Source organism: Aspergillus udagawae (assembly GCF_001078395.1).
Source record: "Aspergillus udagawae IFM 46973 DNA, scaffold_2, whole genome shotgun sequence".
NCBI lineage: Eukaryota > Fungi > Ascomycota > Eurotiomycetes > Eurotiales > Aspergillaceae > Aspergillus > Aspergillus udagawae.
In genome coordinates this window covers 2,603,892-2,622,808 of record NW_025091265.1, presented here as the reverse complement: position 1 = coordinate 2,622,808, position 18,917 = coordinate 2,603,892, and the positions used below count along the sequence as shown (strand labels likewise).

General features: G+C 49.9%; 8 protein-coding genes across 8 annotated transcripts; 5 read left to right on the top strand and 3 right to left on the bottom strand.

The window, feature by feature from the left end:
* Window positions 1–800: 800 nt before the first annotated feature.
* On the top strand, window positions 801–2,198 carry Aud_003249 (serine/threonine-protein kinase; the record flags this gene model as incomplete). Its single annotated transcript, XM_043288202.1, has 4 exons — window positions 801–980; window positions 1,068–1,158; window positions 1,221–1,551; window positions 1,616–2,198. 4 exons carry the CDS (start codon window positions 801–803, stop codon window positions 2,196–2,198), a joined length of 1,185 nt encoding a protein of 394 aa, XP_043144137.1.
* Window positions 2,199–3,097: 899 nt separating this feature from the next.
* Window positions 3,098–4,247, top strand: Aud_003248 (AMMECR1 domain-containing protein; the record flags this gene model as incomplete). The annotated part of the gene is made up of 2 exons (XM_043288201.1): window positions 3,098–3,705; window positions 3,770–4,247. 2 exons carry the CDS (start codon window positions 3,098–3,100, stop codon window positions 4,245–4,247), a joined length of 1,086 nt encoding a protein of 361 aa, XP_043144136.1.
* Window positions 4,248–4,926: 679 nt separating this feature from the next.
* On the bottom strand, window positions 4,927–6,898 carry Aud_003247 (putative regulatory factor Sgt1; the record flags this gene model as incomplete). The annotated part of the gene is made up of 3 exons (XM_043288200.1): window positions 4,927–6,306; window positions 6,369–6,568; window positions 6,634–6,898. The coding sequence occupies 3 exons, from the start codon at window positions 6,896–6,898 to the stop codon at window positions 4,927–4,929; spliced, it is 1,845 nt and encodes a 614-aa protein (XP_043144135.1).
* Window positions 6,899–7,286: 388 nt separating this feature from the next.
* Window positions 7,287–11,099, top strand: Aud_003246 (putative spindle-pole body protein (Pcp1); the record flags this gene model as incomplete). Its single annotated transcript, XM_043288199.1, has 3 exons — window positions 7,287–7,889; window positions 7,959–10,801; window positions 10,859–11,099. 3 exons carry the CDS (start codon window positions 7,287–7,289, stop codon window positions 11,097–11,099), a joined length of 3,687 nt encoding a protein of 1,228 aa, XP_043144134.1.
* A 776-nt stretch (window positions 11,100–11,875) lies between these two features.
* On the bottom strand, window positions 11,876–13,388 carry Aud_003245 (AAA family ATPase VPS4; the record flags this gene model as incomplete). Its single annotated transcript, XM_043288198.1, has 4 exons — window positions 11,876–12,097; window positions 12,152–12,602; window positions 12,673–13,005; window positions 13,087–13,388. 4 exons carry the CDS (start codon window positions 13,386–13,388, stop codon window positions 11,876–11,878), a joined length of 1,308 nt encoding a protein of 435 aa, XP_043144133.1.
* Window positions 13,389–13,819: 431 nt separating this feature from the next.
* Window positions 13,820–14,401, top strand: Aud_003244 (tubulin-binding prefolding complex subunit YKE2; the record flags this gene model as incomplete). The annotated part of the gene is made up of 4 exons (XM_043288197.1): window positions 13,820–13,880; window positions 13,971–14,166; window positions 14,230–14,290; window positions 14,351–14,401. The coding sequence occupies 4 exons, from the start codon at window positions 13,820–13,822 to the stop codon at window positions 14,399–14,401; spliced, it is 369 nt and encodes a 122-aa protein (XP_043144132.1).
* A 522-nt stretch (window positions 14,402–14,923) lies between these two features.
* On the bottom strand, window positions 14,924–16,269 carry Aud_003243 (small subunit rRNA maturation protein TSR4; the record flags this gene model as incomplete). Its single annotated transcript, XM_043288196.1, has 2 exons — window positions 14,924–16,084; window positions 16,141–16,269. The coding sequence occupies 2 exons, from the start codon at window positions 16,267–16,269 to the stop codon at window positions 14,924–14,926; spliced, it is 1,290 nt and encodes a 429-aa protein (XP_043144131.1).
* Window positions 16,270–16,731: 462 nt separating this feature from the next.
* Window positions 16,732–18,411, top strand: Aud_003242 (putative prenylcysteine lyase; the record flags this gene model as incomplete). The annotated part of the gene is made up of 2 exons (XM_043288195.1): window positions 16,732–16,882; window positions 16,934–18,411. 2 exons carry the CDS (start codon window positions 16,732–16,734, stop codon window positions 18,409–18,411), a joined length of 1,629 nt encoding a protein of 542 aa, XP_043144130.1.
* Between the last annotated feature and the right edge of the window lie 506 nt (window positions 18,412–18,917).

Genomic DNA, 18,917 nt, shown 5'->3' with positions numbered 1-18,917 from the left:
TATTCAAACTATATACTCTGTGTTGGCTATACCATGGCATTGCGGGGCGTGATGGGGTCATTTGGGGAAAGGCGTTGTTACACCTCAGGCATTGATGAGCTAATTGGCGATCAATAATAAACAATCTGATAGAGTATCTCTGGGCTTGATGTTGCATAAATTGTGAGAGCAATTGACTGAAATTAGGAAGATTATTACATGAATTCTCGTTGCTTTGTACAGTTCCCATTTCCATAAGCCGTAGTGGACCGCCAATGTGCCGAAAGTTAAATCACGTTGTCAGCTGAACCTACAGATATCAGTTTCAGAGCTTCTGCTGCATCCCCCAAGGCCTTCTGGCTTATCGCAAGGACCTCAGATTCGTAAAGAGGCCTACTTCTCTTATATTGATTCGAAATAAAAGCTACGGACACTATCACAGGTTTCGCGAGAACCCTATTCTTTGGGATACGTCTATTGTAACCCCGCAATTCCCTTTCTAAGTGCGAAACAACAGCCCGCCGATTGCGATAAGAAAGCTTTTACCAGGAAGTACGCCCACACCCCATCTTCGCCGTCTGCTTCGAAGGTTTCTTTTCTTGTCGAATAGTTTTCTGGGCGTTCAAGCAGTAATTGCTTTTTGGTTGGTCCTCTCGCTAGTTTCTCGGCCTACTGTTCTGACACACTTCACACTTGACCAGTCATCTTAACAATATTAGCACACCGTCCTCTTTGATTTGCGCCGAAGAAAGCTTCTGACGAACCGTCCTACTGATATCCTTTTATCTATCATACCGGATCGCGGTGCAGTCTTACGCTCGATGGCATCCCAAACGCAGACGGGTCAACGACCCAAGGTCCAGCCTTGCCGGTACAAGACTGGGAAAACGCTCGGAGCTGGCTCCTACTCAGTGGTGAAGGAATGCGTACACATCGATACTGGTCGATACTACGCAGCGAAAGTGATCAATAAGCGGTTAATGGCCGGGCGTGAGCACATGGTAATTATCCTGTGGACCTGAAATGCGGCCTCTGAAGTCAACGTGGACATTGAGTGGAGGCTGATGTGTAGCATGGTATAACGACAGGTTAGGAATGAGATTGCGGTGCTGAAGAGAGTCTCCATGGGCCATCAGAACATTCTGACTCTGGTTGATTACTTTGAGACCATGAACAATCGTATGGCTACCCTTGCTACTCAGTGGAGTTTCTCAAACTGACGTGTCTTTGTGATTTTACAGTATACCTCGTCACAGAGCTTGCTCTGGGTGGAGAGCTGTTTGACCGCATCTGTCGTAAAGGGAGCTATTACGAGTCCGATGCGGCCGACCTCATCCGTGCGGTCCTCTCCGCGGTGGCTTATTTGCATGATCATGGCATTGTGCATCGTGATTTGAAACCTGAGAACCTGCTGTTCCGGACACCGGAGGACAATGCGGATCTCTTGATTGCGGACTTTGGCCTGTCCAGGATCATGGACGAGGAGCAGTTCCATGTCCTCACCACGACATGTGGCACGCCAGGTTATATGGCTCCGGAGATCTTCAAGAAGAGTGGACATGGAAAGCCAGTGTATGTTTTTCACCGCCTCTTAGATCATCCCCAATCTGAATTCTATGACTGACTTTCTGCTTAGGGATATCTGGGCCATCGGTGTCATCACTTACTTCCTACTCTGCGGCTACACTCCCTTCGATCGTGACTCCAACCTGGAAGAGATGCAGGCCATCCTTGCAGCCGACTACTCTTTCACGCCTCTCGAGTACTGGCGTGGTGTTTCCCAATCAGCCCGGGACTTCATCAAGGGTTGTCTGACAGTCGATCCCAAGGCCCGAATGACCGCCCATGAAGCCCTCCAGCATCCCTGGATCAACCCGCCCTATGATCTCAACAACGAAGGTGTCTCGGGCGAGGACTTGTTGCCGACAGTCAAGAAAAACTTCAATGCTCGTCGGACACTGCACAAAGCCATCGATACCGTTCGTGCCATCAACAAGCTCCGCGAGGGAGGAGGGCTCATGATGGATGGTGTGATGAGCCTTGATCCCAAGCCGGAGCATGTCAATGGTAGTGAGGTTACCGAGGAGCAACATGATGGGCGGATGGAGATTGACAGCCGCGGTGACGCACGTGGGCAAACTGAGGAGCAGATTCGGGAGCAGGAGCGAAGGGTCAAGGAAACTGTGGCTGGGTTGTGGAGTAGGTCCGTGAGGAAATGAAACAGATTCTCGACTTGATTCGGCACCAGAGTCTCTGGGCAGTCACCTGTGCTGATTGGGGATTTTACGGGCTCTACGTGGGAAAATACCACAAATGTCTTGAACTTTGCATTTTAGTTTGATACGCATGTCTAGTCGGATACCAAACGTTATACCTCTCTGGGTTGCCTCGCTTTTACTACAACTGTCTCCATAGCATGTGAACCGTTCCCAAACTATCGACAGGTCTCAAGAAATATATTTGCGCAGTGGGGCCGTTGATCTACTCCATATAAGCCTTTAAAAGCCAGGCTCTTCGCTATGTTTTGGGCAAAATTTCTGCAAGAGGGCTGATCTGTGGCAATAGATTTATGGGAAAGATCCCAGCTGGTGGCAGACTCTCCAATCTGAACAGTGATTAGGTACCAATCACTGTATCCACATGAAGAGCAAAGGTTGTAGAGAGTGGGGATGATGGGTGTCTAAAACCCATAATGGATTTCAAAGATCACATGACGCTCTAATCATCTGATAAGTTAGTCTTATCACGTGTTATCTTATCGGGGCATTTGCCCTCTTCCCCTCTCTTCGCTGACATCCCCTTCTACTCACTCTCCCTACAGCGATCAACGGCTGACTTACTTGCTGGCCGTGCCCTCAGTGCTGCTATCTATAGCAGATTTAATACCCACTTCAGGCCAAAGCCCGCTGAGCCCATGTGAAACATTATCGCGACTGCGTCCGCCAAGGGGAATTACAAGTGGGTAGTTTCCTGGTGGACCGAGCCATTTACTTCTAGTAGCTATATCCGGCTGCTCTTCCTTTGCATCCCGGGCGATAGTCTCCTATCCTTAACCAGTGAATTGCTTTTGCAGGAGTGCGAAATTGTATGCAGTCTGCTTTGCTTTGGACATCGCAAGATGGCAAGTCCATCCCATTGCATCTACTGCTTTGAGTGCCTTGCTGCCTCTTATAAAGGCCATGAGCCTATCGATCTCGCAGCTGTGGAGGAGCTGTGGGAGCGATACGAGCAGTCCAAAAAGCTTGCGTCTCTTCAGGACATTAATAACACTGTTTCTCAAAGTGATAGTGCCGACCTTGGACGGGAGGTCGTAGTAGAGGAGGACGACGATGACGACGATGCTGACGGGGAACTCGACACAACGCAGCGTGGCTCAGTGAAGTCGAAGAGGAGCCGTCCACAATCTATCAAGCTGCCCAGTGTCAGTCGCCTTCAAAGCCAGTTGTCTTCGGACTCCTCGAGCGTCTCTACTACTCCATCAGTAATGTCCACCAATTCATCTCGCTCGATTCTATCCAGCTCCACTACTGCCACGACCCCAATTTCAGAATCTGCGCAACCTGAGACGGCAGAGATGCGGCAACAAAGTTTGAAAAACCAACGTTATCCATTGTTTGTGACGTGGAATACTCTGTCGAAGAACGGCCACAAGTCCCTTCGTGGATGTATTGGTACATTCGAGGCGCAGGAGCTCGCCGAAGGCCTCAGAGCCTATGCTCTTACTTCGTACGTATCATTTTACTGAATGAAATATCGACGTCAGCTTCTCGAGACTAACACTGAAGCACAGCGCATTCGACGATTCGCGTTTCACTCCGATCCCACAGTCGCTTCTACCATCATTATCATGTTCTCTGACCCTTCTCGGTTCCTTTGAGCCCTGCACCGACGCTCTGGATTGGATACTTGGTGTGCATGGTATCCGTATATCTTTCATTCACCGCGGCCGGCGCTACGGCGCCACTTATCTGCCGGATGTGGCCGTAGAGCAAGGTTGGACGAAAGAGGAAACACTGGAAAGCTTGATGCGGAAAGCTGGCTGGGACGGAGTGTCCACCGGGGGTGTTTCACGGCGAATTCTAAGAGGAAGCAGCAGCGGCGGTCACCCTGGCTCCAGCAAGCCATGGGAGCAGGTTTCGGACTTTCGCGTCGTGAAATATCAGGGTCTCAAGGCTAGTGCCAGCTACGCGGAATGGCAAGACTGGCGGGAGTGGGTCATGTCCTTGGAGGACGGGAGCGAAGATTTGTTGTGCCCGACCGCTCGCTGACCCATTTACGATTGATACGATCCTCCTCATGAATGCGGTGTTTGCGCTGGCACACATCCGCTTATCACAATATCTACCAAAATAATGAGGAATGTGCTTTATGAGGATCTTGGTAAAGGCGCCGTTTGGCTATTTTTTGTTTTGAGAGTGTTTATTGAGGGTTACTATTCGATCTATATACTATAGCAATATATCCTCCCTATGAGGGGGATTTCTCTTGGAGTGAATCTTTTTCAACTTGCAGTTCTCATCCCAAATACTCGTTCGGCGGCCCCCCGGGGGCGGAAATATGCCTTAGTAGCGTCCGTGGGTCACTGAAAAAAGCGCTGAGTACCTTAGGCAAAAGCCCCTAAGCCCCGTCAAAGAAACGTCACTCCTCGTATACAAGCCTTGGCCAACGGCCTTCTCTGGGCCACAAGTTGCAGGAATGGCTGGCGAGGATACGGGAGCGCGACCATCACCGCAGATGAGTGGTGTGGAGAACGCACTGTGCATGGAATCGTGAGGAATAGCTGACAGTCTCACCCGAAGTAAAGACTGGCTTGTTCTCAGAGTCAGGCGGTGCAGATTCTGCAGTACAGCTGGTACGGCGGCTCAGGGATTAATGACCGGCTGTGTGATGGCGCAGGTTGTAGTAACCAGTAAAGTGCCTCAGAGTACAGGTAAAAAGGTCAAGAATTCACCGCGGCCGATCGTCTTTGGGTACTGGCAAATTCATCATTGACAGCATGTTCCCTGCTGGGCCTGGAGTGCCAGCTTGGCCCTCTAGACTTTGCAGTAGGTTTTTGGCAAGATTGATATCGATATCGTCGTCTTCGACGATGTCCTCACTCTGTTCATTTGCGTCACCGGGCTCCTTTTGTGATGAATCTGATATTGCGCGCTTTTCAGTTGAGGACTTCTTTGGACGATTTAGGTCGAGGACGCCTGTGCCTCTCAGCTCCGCTTCCATCTGAGCGGAAAGCTTCTGTATTTCTTCCAAGTCGTCTTCGGATTCGGAGTTCAACTCTTCAATTCGACCGCGTGGAGCTGACGGTTGCCTGGACGCCCCCTGAAGGCCAGGCACAGAGGGCGGCAGGCCCATCATTTCTTTCATCATCCGTGAGAACTCTTCTTCGTCGAAAGATGCCTCTTTATCTTCGCCTTCGTCACTCACTTCATCATCGATGTCATCGTCAATGTCCGAATCCGAGCCGAAATCATCAATGAAATCGGCGCCTTCGAATCCAGCAGATTCATCGTTCAAGAATTTCTCAAACTGAGCCACGATGCGTTGAAGATTCTCTTGAGCGTTGGCATCCCCAAATGCGCCCTTGGCCTGTCCATCGCTGGCCGTGCTCTTGTCCTTGCCCTTCAGCTCGCGGTCAAGATCCTCAAAGTTGATGTCCAGCCATTTTTCATCGTCCTGTCTCTTATCCCATCCAGAGATCTCTTCATCCGTAGGTAGTTTCTCATCTCCAGAATCCACATCCTCCAATAGAAGCTTCATTTCTCTCACAGACGCTTTGTCTTGGTTCTGAGGATCGGTGAGGAGCATTTCAAAACCACACGAAAGTTTCATCCCTACTTCCGCCCGGTCGAATGCAATTCGGTCATCCTTCGGAGGGAGTTTTCCTAGCCATGACTTGGGTGCCGGGAAATCCTGACTCTTGAGCTGTGCATAACTGACTCGGGTAAACCGTACGCTGACGGTGACAAAATCCTCCGGCTTGAAGATGAATGTGCTAGCGTCTTTGGATCTGAGCGGTCGCAGCGCGATGGGATCACGTAGATAAAATGCCTCTATCGCTGCCGAAATATAGGCTGGCTTTTGGCGGAGGAGAAATGCGACCTTTCGTGGAATGGTTACGAGCGCTGAGTGGAGGTTCTCGCTGATCTGTTTGGGATAGTTCCGTAAGCGATAGAAAGCTTCGTCTTGGATCATTGCAGAACGCAAGAGTCGCTTGGGTTCCTCTTTGATAATTCTTCTTGAGTCTGCAAGCGACAGCTTCTCAGCGACCTTCCGAGCTCTATCATGCTTCGGCTTGATGATGACAAGTTCTCCTTGGTGTATCCATACCTGTGCAGTTCGTCAGCCATCGAGTACAATTTGACCATTTTTGCACAGGTCATGCTACTCACTCTATTGTCCGCTATTTCCGGTTCAAGCCAGGAGGGCAAAGCGCCAGCCGCCTCAACCAGTAAAAACTGGCCGTCACTGTCGATCACCTTAACCCAAATATCCTGGTGCTTCTTGGTCAATTCGCGCAGAAGATAGACAATCACCCATTCATCTTCGATAGAGTCTCCATAATTTGTGCGCCCTCGTAGCGCCATGATACCTATTTACCAAGCTGTTAGCATACGAGAATCGGCGCAAATTTTCGACTGTGCAGACTGCGCTCACCATCTTCCTTCGTGATCTCCAACTTGAAGCCTTCCCGCTGCCATATATAATCCTTCAGATAGTATTTCGTCAAATCAGCTGCGCTCCGTTGCACCTCCACCAATCGTGACCTTGTCTCTGTCGTCTCATCGTTGATGGCGGGGGCGGGGTCGGAGGGGATATAGTAAATGGAATATTCGACCGCATCATCAGGGAGTTCTGGCTTAGGGATGGGACGGAAAGTGGATCTGAACCATTCTAAGTCTTCTTGGGACATGGGCGCCATCTTAGATAACTGAGCGACTCTGACGCGACAGAGAAGATTTGCTACTCGAGAAAAGAGAGGAAAGGGTCCCTTTCCTTGACCGCGGCTGGAGAAAATGATAAATTACCGGCATGACTTCATACCGAAAGACACACGGCGAAATGCTCGGCCCGACTGTCGCGAAGAGCACGCTAAACCATATCAGACTAGATGTCAACATTGCCCAGAAGCCACATCCTCACCGCCCAAAACACATCTGTATGAGCAAGACATCTTTCCGCCTAATCGTTCTGCTGATTGTTGTTTATGAACGACTGAGGACATGAGGATGATTGCGCATTAAAGTCATCACTGTTGATTTGACTCTGGATCCGGATCACGGACTATCCTCGCGTCAAACGCGTCGAAAATGGCGTACCCTTATATTGACACGCCGCGAACTGAAGTCGACGGAAACGCGACTTACTTGACCAACGGTGATCGGAGCGTCGGCCGACACAATCTATCTGCACTCGATTCGGTCGAAAACTCATTCCAGTCGCCTTCGAAGGATGGGGACGTTCTCAAGGTGCTCGGTGACCGAAGACGCAGTTCCGGCGGGTTCAAGCTCAGCACACCGCGTGCTGGTTCGAGTTCGAGGCCGATAAAAAGCGCGTTGAAATCTCGACAGCACCTTCCTACTGTTGCGCCTGCTAAAGGTGAATTTACTCCATTGATGCAGAGCGCTACGAAGAACAATCTGCTGAGGAATCTGACCACGACGCGCGGGGCCGGCGACATCAAAACACCAGCATACCTGAGAGCGAGTTATCGGAGTAATGTCAATACTCCGGGATTACCGCCGATGGAGATGACAGGAATTGATGAGGAGGAGGACATCACAGAAGAAGCCACTCCTTTGCCGCAGGTTGCGAGCAGTAGTGTTCAGAGCACCCCGCTCCCTTCTTTGCGAAGGGATGGAAATGTCCTCAATGACGGCCAGAATAATATGACCTTGAAGGAGCAGGAAAAGGTGAGTCAACAATGTCTTACTGACAACATAGACCGAATTGAGGACTTTGCTAAAGACTATTTGCCTTAGTTAATCGATAAACTCGATAAAGATAATTTCGGACTGAAACTGAAGATCCATTATCTGCAGGAGCAATTGCAGAAAGCAGGTCCGGAGTATAATCAAGCGGCTCTCAAGGAAAATACGGAACTCAAGGTTACGAAGCTGACCATGCAGCGAGACATTGCGCGGTACAAGAAGAGCCTTCAACAGGCGGAACGCGACCTAGAAGCATACCGCCTACAATTCCAGGAAGTGAAGGATAAATTGCGAAGGAGACAGATTGACGAGAGTGTGCAGCAAGAGATGGACTTGATGCGAGAAGAGATGGAAAGGAAAGATAACCGCGTGAGGGAACTCCAAGAGGAGCTTAGAGAGGCCAAGGATCGCCAATCACAACATCTTGAGAAACTTCGGGACGAAATTGAGGATTTGGAAGCGTCCATTCGGGAGAAGGACCGTACCATTGAAGCGCGTGAGGAGGAAATCGAAGAGTTGAAGGACAAAGATAACAAGGACCGAGATTCAGTATCTGAGCTTGAAGCAGAGCTTCGACGCGCTAAGGAGCATCTGCAGGACTTGCACGCAAGTTTGGATCAGGCCAAGGCTGACGCCAATGAAGCCCGAAATGCTGCGAACAAAGCTGTTCAGGAAAAGGAAAAGGCCGACCAAGACCTTCGGGAACTTCATGAAGAGATGGCGAACAAATCTTTCAGCACTAAAGGCCTCACTCGTCAATTAGAGGAACGGACGACCAAATTGGAGGACGAACTTGGAAAATTGGAGCGAGAGAATGATTCATTGAAGGAGCAGCTCGATATGAAAACACAAGACGAACGCCGCCTGGAGGAACAGTATCGGAATTTCCAACAGGATATAGATGAAGAGAAAAGAAAGTTGAGAGACGACGCCACAGCGGCAAAGCGCGAGCGAGACTCCACTCGACAAGAACGAGACAAACTGTTCGCCCAGTTGCAGGATGCACTCGATGAACTCCAACGACGAACAGAAGAGAAAGATCTCTTACAGACCCGGCATCAAGCTCTGACTGATGAGTCTGGTAGTCTACAGCGCGAGCTTAGTCAGGAACGCTCCCAAGTTCGGGAACTTCAGCGAGCTTTGGACGAGGAAAAGCAGCGCTCATTAGAAAACGGACATATCATTCGTGCACAGTACAAAGAAGAGGTCCAACGATTGCAAGAAGAAATCGAGTCTCTTCAGCACGAGATTGAAGACAAAGAAGGCCAGTTTGCGCTTGAGCAAGACAGGTGGGAAAGTGCAAAGCGGACTTTACAACTTCAGAAAGACCGGGCCGAGGACCAAGCGGCTGGATACAAGCGTACTATCGAGAAGCTCGAGCAAGTTGAGCACTCTCTTTCAGGCAAGGAAGTGAAACTGCAGGAGGTCATCGATAGTGAGAAGGCCCGGCATTTCAACGCAGAGGCGGTTCTTAGTCGCCAAGTGAAGGAATTGAATGACGACATCGCATCGAAACGGGAAGTCATTGATGAGCTGAGGAACGAGCTTCTATCTGTCAAGGAAGAATTGAGAGTCACGAAACGTGAGGAAGTCGCCTTGAGAGAGAGAGTCCAGTCTCTAGAAGACGAGGTAGTTGTTCTTCAAGCGAGCTTAGAAGAAGAGCAAGAATACACAAAAGCTCGGCTGCAGAAAGGGTCTTCAGAAGACAGCCAGTTGCAAAAGCTGGTGGCTGAGAAACAGAAGCTTCGTGATCAGCTGGCAAATGCTCACGTTGAACTGCATGATCTGCGCACTTCGGTAGCTGAGCTAGAGGCCGAACGCGATGAACTTCAGAATCAACTCGAGAACGTCAACAACCTGGACGATACGACCCGGTTTGACCGAGAGAAAATTGGTCTCCGCAAATCCGCCCTGCGCCTTGAAGGCGAGGTAAAGAGATTAAAGGATGATAAGGCTTCACTTCTGGAGGCGAAAGAATCTCTTGAAAAGCAACTGAGCTCAGAAATTGAGCGTGCTACACAGGAAGAGAACCGTTTGTCGGCCGAAATTGATCAGCTTCAGGATAAGCTGCACGTGGCCTCCGGTGGGCGAGACAGAGAACTGACGCTAGCTAAAGGTAAAGTACAGCGTCTGGAGAAGCGCATCCATGAACTCGAATCGCTTCTTGAACAGCAGCCTCTTGGAGATATCGAGCAGTCTACTTCTAATGCAGACCTTTCGATGCTCCGTCATGATTTGGACGAGGCGCGAAAGAGAGAACGAGTACTGCTACAAAGGGAAGCCGATCAGAAATCGTCTGTTCGCAAATGCAAGCAGCGAATTTCTGAGCTGGAAAGGGAGCTCCACGATGCTTTGATGAATAAATACGAAACAAGTTCGCCTCATGGGTCGCCCTCCGAGAAATTACATGAAGAAACACGAAGTCTACGGAAGCAGCTGTCTGAGGCTCATCGGGCCTTGAAGGAGTTGAGAGCTAAGAACCGTGACCTCGAGCGAGCAGCTATGCGAGAGGAGGATCAGCGGGATCTCCACGAACTCCTCAAATCTTCCACTCTTGAAGCCGAGTCGCTGGCATTGCAAGTGTCTGAGAGGGATGCTCGCCTCAGCGACTTGAAGTCGCAGCTTCGCAGAGTCCGTGACGAGCGCGCCTTCTGTATCAGAAAAGCCGAGACAGCCACCAAGGAGCTGGAGGTTCTTCGAGAACGTTATGACAAGATCGTCAAGAGCATTGAGTCCAACGCCGACAATAAGAACAGACACGACAAAGAAATCCTAGGTCTCGGAAAGGAGATCATCTGGCTTCGAGCTCGGTTGAGGCGAGAGGAGAAGTTCCGGCGTGACCTAGCTTGGAGCAAGGGCTTGATGGAGCTTGGAGAACGAGTCCGCGTTGCTTGGTATGTGCACCTGTTTTGTAATTTCCCCCTCTCGTTCAGCCACTGACTGTCAACTAGTAACGAGGCCGACCTCAGAATGATCAATGAGATGGGCGTCAAGCCTCGGGACCGGACTCATTTCCGAACTCCACGGCAAAAATTGAAGACTGCCGTCTCCCTGGTTCTGGCCACTGTTCGCATGCAAAGAAAGTCTCGTGAATGGTCGAAGACGAAGAAGTTGGGCGAAGGCCTCAAGCGGGCCAAAAATGAAGTGTTGAAAAAGAGGAGGGAGAGCTCCGGCAAAGCTGCAATGACTTGATTCTGATATTCTTCATTCCTTGCTTATATTGTTCTTTGTTTCCTCCATATAGCCCTCATTCTTGTCTGATTCTGTCGCAGAGATTCCCCTGTGTGCTTTGCATACCCATTTGCGCATGGTCTTGTTAACTTCTTTCCAAGTTTGTTTGATGGATGAATTAGTTTCAGTCTTTATTTGCGAACGCTCTAGGCTTTTTGATTCTTCGCCGGTTGAGAGTCGGGGATACTACGGAGTTGGGCATAAGTTACGACTTCGGGCATTGTTGCTTTCATGATCAGGATATTCCAATGAGACATGTCATTTTATTTTGTTACCAGGAACCAATCCAGTCTACATGATGGAACTAGAAAGAATTTGAAATTTCGAATCTGCCTATTGATCCTCGACAGCTCGTTTGCAGCATAAATGTTTGTGACAGCTCTTCGTGAGAATATGAACAAGTTCAACCCATATCCAAGCCATTTAAGTGTGACAAAAGACAAGAGATGAGAAGAAAGAACGCCTCGCCTCGCCGAACGAATAACGCTTCTGAACACCGAGCTCTTGATGACAGCATGAAGAAGAAAAGGTAAGGGCATAGAAGACATAACGCATAGTAATGGCTGTATGTGTGATAACAGGACCGAAGCCGGCTCTTTGACGCTTTCCCAATGCGTCGGGGGAAAACTCAAAGACGCATATTTATACCAGGTACCGAACAGGAAGGGAGTATGCAGCAAGGTTCTATCAGTTGTATCGTTCAGGAACAGACGTGAAGAACAAAGAAAGTGTCAAGATCAAGCTCCCTCACTGCCGAATTCTTTGGTCCATTCCGCGTTCATTTCGAGGTCTTTCTGGCTGACTGTTGGTCTTGAATTGCGAACCGCTTTAATGAAGTCTTTCAACATAAGGGGTGGCTCAAGGAGCTGATCGGCTTCAATGTTCACCCATGACATCTCGACCGCACCACTATCGCCGGGCGAACACGGAGTCAATTTCTCTGCGCCATCGACCATAACCTGCCGTTTGTCAGTGTGATTCAGGTCCTAAGCCAAGAAACGCGCGGCTCTTACCTTCTTGTAATGTGTCGCTGTCTGGATTTTACGAATGGGCTGCATTAGTGCGTCTTGGACGGCGATGCTGATATCGCTACCAGAATAGCCCTCGCTCATCTCAGCCAAGGTCCGGTAGTCGGCCTGCGTCATTTGGCACGGTGTTTGGCCAACGGCGAGCATGAACATCTTCATCCGGGCGTTAATATCGGGAAGACTGATATGTACTCTCCGCTGAAATCTTCGTCGAATCGCTGCATCTAGTTGCCAAGGGATATTTGTTGCGCCTAAGATGAGCACTCCTCGCGAATCCTTGCCGACACCGTCCATTTGTACAAGAAGTTCGGTCTTGATACGGCGAGATGCCTCTGATTCTCCTTCACCGCGAGGTCCACAAAGGGCATCTACCTCATCGATGAAGATGATCGCTGGTTTGTTTTCGCGCGCCATGTTGAAGAGCTGCTTGACAAGTCTGCGGAGTATGTGTTAGTGAAAGACGCATCGATGCGGTGCGACGCTCGCCGCTCCGGGGAAATCTATACCTTTCACTCTCACCCATCCATTTAGAAACCAAGTCACTGCTACTGACACTGAAGAACGTGCTGTTTGCTTCCGTCGCAACGGCTTTCGCCAGGTATGACTTTCCGGTACCCGGAGGTCCGTATAGCAGAATACCCTTCCAAGGCTGCCGTTTCCCAGTGAATAGGTGCGGAAACTTGATAGGCAAGATAACAGCCTCCTTTAAAGCCTCCTTGGCGCTTTCAAGGCCTGCAACATCCTCCCATTTCACGTTCGGTTTGTCCGACAAGATAGCGCCTGCGAGGGCCGATCGTAACTTCTTCGCATCGGCATCTTCATTATCGTCGTCCTCCTTTCTGATGAAATACGTATATTAGTATGGAACTCAGACAATTTCGACCAGTATGGGTACGAAGATAGGGATTTCGAAGCCATACCCGCCCTTCCCACTTCCTTGCGCCACCTTGCCGTTGGCGCCAATAGCGCTCGGCTTCTTTTTGTCTTCACTCTGAGCCAGGTGGTTTTTAAGTTTCTCTGCTCGATCCATATACTCGGCCGTCTTTGCGCGAATCATCTCCTTGGACCTGGGGTTTTTCTCCCATTTCAAGGCCAGCATGAACAGCTCCAGTGCGGAGTAGTAGCCCTGATATGCCTTCTCGTATTCGCCCCCATTGTCGAGCTCGATGGCCTTTTTCACGGCATCGATCGCCCGACCTAAGAAATCTGTATTATTGGTCATGATCTCTCACAGTTCAAACTGCTTGTTTCTCCAACACTGGCGTCGACGTCGAGAAGCCGATCGGGGAGTGAAAGGCGGGGGTGCAACCAAGGGACAGTTGCCTGGTTGATTGATCGCCAGGTGAACGGGATAACCGACGAAACAGATAAAACGAATGAGCGAGGTCGAGTACCAGTAGTTTTTCAACGCATAAGCGAATCGTGTTAATGCGACAGAAGGGACAGTAAGTGCTTGGCTTGTTCACAGCAGTTATGACGACGAAAGAAAGCGGACGGCCCTCGCCTGGAGGAAGTTGGTTCGGTCGTTGTTTACCGTTCTGTCATTACGGTAATTACCAGCATTCTGTGCCCCCGCCAACGCCCCCTCACGCTCAAGAGAGCATTGCCAAAGCCATAGTCGATTTTCGAAGTAGTTGAGGACAATTCGACAATATGGCAGACCCGCAGAAGCTGTTCCAAGCTCTCTCTGATGAGTATCAGAAGCTACAAACCGGTATGTGATTTCCCGTTCCAGCACCCAGGCGATTCAATCAACTCGATTGCATATTTGCAAGCTCTAACACGCTGCTGATATCATATCTAGATCTCGAAGGTTTCATCGATGCTCGCCAGAAGCTCGAGTCGCAGCAGCAGGAGAACCAAGGCGTGCAGGGAGAATTTGCCAAGTTGGATGAGGACTCGAAAATCTACAAGATCGTGGGGCCCGTCTTACTGAAGCAAGACAAGAACGAGGCCGTCATGGCCGTAAACGGACGACTTGAGTTTATTGAGAAGGAAATGTGCGTTTTTCCCTTATCATATACTACCAGCTGATTGAAGACCATGGCTGACGACGTCGATAGCAAGAGAATCGAGGGACAGATCCAGGAGGCTCAAGAAAAGGCCGAGAAGAAGCGCGCGGAGGTGAGAAACACCCCCAGAAAGATATCATAGTCTCGTTCTGATGATCCATTGTCATAACAGATTGTTCAATTCCAAACCCAGCTCCAGCAACAAGCTGCCGCTTCCGCTTGAGAATTTTAGATTCTGGTTCAATTCGGTTCCATCGGAGATCTGGTCCTGGGGTCAAGGATGCCAGACCACCTGCTCTTGGGAATGTCTTAGTCGCACAACTCCACCTCATCTATGGGATACGAGCCATGTTTCGCGCTCCTTTAACTACCATAAGAGTGTCGAATCTGGTCAACTGCCAGGTCGGGTCAGAGGAGGGTTGGTTTGCCGATTTCTCTACGTATTCGTCACTAACCAATATGTGTGGCGCCTGACCGGAGGGTTCTGACGGCGATACTTTTTATATACCCCCTTTGTGTTGAGCTGCTGTCTAGAAGTTGCATCGGGCGTTAGTCGATGCTTGGACGATTATGCATTAAATTTGTCCAGAGTCAAGAGCAAAAGACCTGTGGAGTAATAGCTCGTAACAGTCAGAAAAGCCCGCACGTATATAGCGCAACGGTTCATTAAGGCGCTATTGGGATATATTTGCCTCTCAAAAGCTCGCCAAGACCACCTATGCCTATGGAATCATCGCACATGAAACTATTTCGTCAACTCCTCCCATTGTACGCCAGCCCATTCCTCACGCCATCCGACTACTCCGACCTGTTTCGGCCCACAGTCTTTGCTGCAAACACCAAGAATGATGGTGCCCCATTCCATACCAGCATCATCCTTGGGCCCTAAGCCGACTCCGTCGCGGCCCTCTTCTAAGACAGCAATAGCGTGCGGTACGAGTTGTAGCTCAAAGACACGTCCACTACCGCAGTACTCGCAGCGTGGAAACCGGCTCGCGCTACTTGCGACAGTCGTCACCCGCGAACCGGAGCTGCCATGCTTCGGGTCATGGAGCCGCTTGCCCACAGCGTCGGTGTAAGAATAGAGAAGCGGAGATCCACGAAACTCATAGCGCAGAACTTGTTCTGGATTGTGTGCTAAGCGTGTTGAGAATCGGATAAAGGCCTTGTCCAACTCAGACTCAAAAGCATCCTTGAGATCTGAAGAAGACCCTTTGCCTGTTTCCTCCTCTTCGGTGTTATCTATCGTGACATTCGCAGGTATTGTTGGTGTGGGGGGTCGAGAAAGTGTCTCATATTCGGCGTCCAGGTAAAACTGCGGATACGGAGCGGGGAAGGCGGATTTCTCAGGCCAAGGGGCAGCAGGTCCAGCGGCTTCCGGTGGCATGGTTTCTGGAGGTGGGGAGGAGACTCTGACCTTGTCGGCGAAGGTCTCAGATAGAGAGGTAGTTGATGGTGCTGTAGTTGAGGTCTCCTTAGCTTGCGTCGGTGCTGCAGTAGAAGGAGCTGCAAATGGGTTGCTGGGAAGCGCTGAAGATGTGTTCGCTGAGAAGGGATTTGGGTTCGCGGAAACACTGCCAGTGAGGGAGGTAGTTCCAAACAGACTGGCTCCCAGATCCTGCTTTGGAGCCTCGACCTTCTGCTGTCTGTCCTCCTTCGGCTTCTCTTCTGGTTTCCGTGGCGCCTGCTCGATCTTAAGCTTCCTCACTGCGCGCAACGCTCTGATGCTGCCTGGCTTCTTGTTGCATGCCTTTCTGGGACATCCAAATATATACAACCGTCTCTCATCATCAGGGAAATGATCGGGAAGGTCACCGTGCAATTCAAGGAGGAGAGGCATCGGACTGTTGCAAACTTTGCAATTGGCGAAATCACCAGGGGGCGGGGTAGAATCGTCAAGCCATGTCTAGCCATGAAGATCAGTATGAATACATCGTTTGATAGTCGAGTCACTCCACATACCGGCCAGCCTCCAAGGTGACTGATACTATCATCTATGACTTCTTCGGAAGGATATCCTAGAAGCACTCCGGTCTCGGTGAAATCACCCTCATCATCGAAACCCGAGGAATCGCTGTCGTACGGATCCATTGTCGTAGGATCTAGTAATCAACGAATGAAACAATCAGACTTGAGTTATATTCCCAGAAATTGCATATGGACAACAGTGAAGTGTAGCGCTAACAACCCCTCCAAAAGTTCTCTACATCCGAAAAAAAGATAAAAAAGATTGGGCGCGATAAGCGATACGGGGCTGGTATTAGACTAGTCCAGATGCGGACTAGCACGATATGGCCTCTGTGCTGTCTAAGGCCTCATCATCCCCAACGACAGCACTTCCCTGTGGTAACGTCTGTCATATTCATCTGTTAGACAGGCTGACTCGCTTTTGTATATCTCATACATTGTCTATTGATGGAAACTTGTGGTTCCGATTGAGACAGTAAATCAAGGTTGTCTCGGCCGTAACTCCATCAGTGACGTACTAGTAGTTTGGTTGATCCTAGTGCGCTTGAGCATCAACTATACCATTGAATGACATCTAATGCACTTATGGATTCCTCCTCGCGGTCGATCCAACATGCCCTCCTACGCTTATTTACTATCTCATTTACAATAGTCCTTTGTTTTGCCTCGCTCATCAATGCCCAACAACAACCGCTAGAGTCACCTCACGACAGCCCTAAACGGGTTGCAATAATCGGTGAGAAACTCGAAATCTGGATATCATCAATGGAAGACTAACCTTGATCAGGAGCCGGAGCTGCAGGCTCGTCCACTGCGTACTCATTGCGCAAGATTGCAGACTCTCTTCAGGTTCCAGTTGACATCACCGTCTATGAACGAAATTCATATATCGGCGGCCGTTCGACAACCGTCAACGCGCTGAATGATTCGAGATACCCGGTAGAGTTGGGAGCCTCCATCTTCGTATCGGTCAACTACAATCTAGTGAACGCCTCCAAGGAATTGGGGCTTACTGTCCGAAGCGCCGACCACGCTCGCCCCAGAGAGTCTGACGATACGCTTGGCGTCTGGGACGGCGAGCAATTCGTGCTGGTGCTACAGGATACCTATAGCTGGTGGAACATTGCTAAACTGATATGGCGCTATGGATTGTCACCCATTCGTACTCAGAATTTAATGAAAAGCACAGTCAACAAGTTTCTCCGACTTTATGACTCGCCTTACTTCCCATTCAGATCGCTTACTTCGGCTGCGGCCGCGGTTGACTTGCTGAATACCACGTCAGTCCCGGGAGATGTTTTTCTTCACAACGGCGGTATATCCGCGGAGTTTTCGCGGGACGTGATCCAAGCGAGCACGCGGGTCAACTACGGGCAGAATCTACCTCTGATACACGGTCTCGAGACCATGGTTTGCATGGCTACCGACGGAGCGGTTTCTATCGATGGCGGCAATTGGCAGATTTTCGATGGCATGCTGGGGTCCTCAGAGGCCGATGTCAGAGTCAATCACAGTGTGACATCCATTCAACGAAATTCCGACGGCACATTGACCATCGGGTTCAAGGCTACCGAAGTCGAAGAAAGCTCCGTGTTCGACGAGGTAGTTATCGCGGGCCCATTACAAGATTCAGGCATCACTATTGAACCACCCCTCGAGCACGGCCCAGACGAAATCCCCTACGTCAAGCTCCATGTGACCCTCTTCTCCTCACCACATCGCCTTTCTCCACAGTTCTTCAACCTCCCCTCCAACAGTCGCGCTCCTGAGACCGTTCTCACGACTCTTCCCCGAGGTGTGAATTTGAGCTCCAGCAAGGCCGGCGTCGGTCCAGCCGGTTTCTGGAGCATCAGCACCCTTCGCACTGTGCAAGCTCCGCGCAGCGACGGTACCCACCAGAAACAGTACGTGTACAAGGTATTCTCGCCCGAGCGTCTCACGGCGTCGTTCGTAGGAGATATCTTGGGTCTCGAGCACAAAGCATACTCCGCCAATTCGACAATCGGTGACCTTCCAAAGGAGGATGTAAGCTGGCACCATGAGAAAATCTGGAACCCGTACCCGTTCCTCTACCCGCGGGTTACCTTCGAGGACACCATGCTTGCGCCGAGTCTCTGGTACACGGGTGGCATTGAGAGCTTCATCTCGACTATGGAAACCAGTGCTCTGATGGGTAAGAATATTGCCTCGCTGATCTCGCAGTCATGGGGTGATAAGGGCGGCGATAGTCAGGAAACATCGCGCCAGGAAAGGACTGAGCTCTGAGAGATTTGAATCTGTATTCTTTCATTTTCGCCTGTCACTGCAGGTATGAGATGTGCCTTGGATAATATATAGATGCGTGCCCATGATAGTGGAAATAAGCATAAACAACAAACCTTCCCCTGATCATATTACTAAAACATGATCATGTAGACTCGAATTCCCTCATCCATTGTGGAAAACCCACGCTGAAGATGAGAAGTTGTGAAAAGCCCGGCAGCACTTGAAGTAGAGCTGAGGACGGTTGGATTACTACAGTTAGATGGTTATGAAAGGGAAGATCTTGAAATCATTAATCTTTTAGTTCATTCATAGACTATCTTAGTCAAGATAATCGATGGTAGCTAAAGCTCAAATTAAGCCCAGACAGTGAACCTTTCGTCCTGTTGAAGAAATGTTGAATATTTGTTCATACGCATGTATACCGTATCCCATGACCCGCGTAAGGTTGAAAAAGCAGACCTGTAAAAACCCCTGTAACGTACTCCCGGCGACCCAATTTTTATACG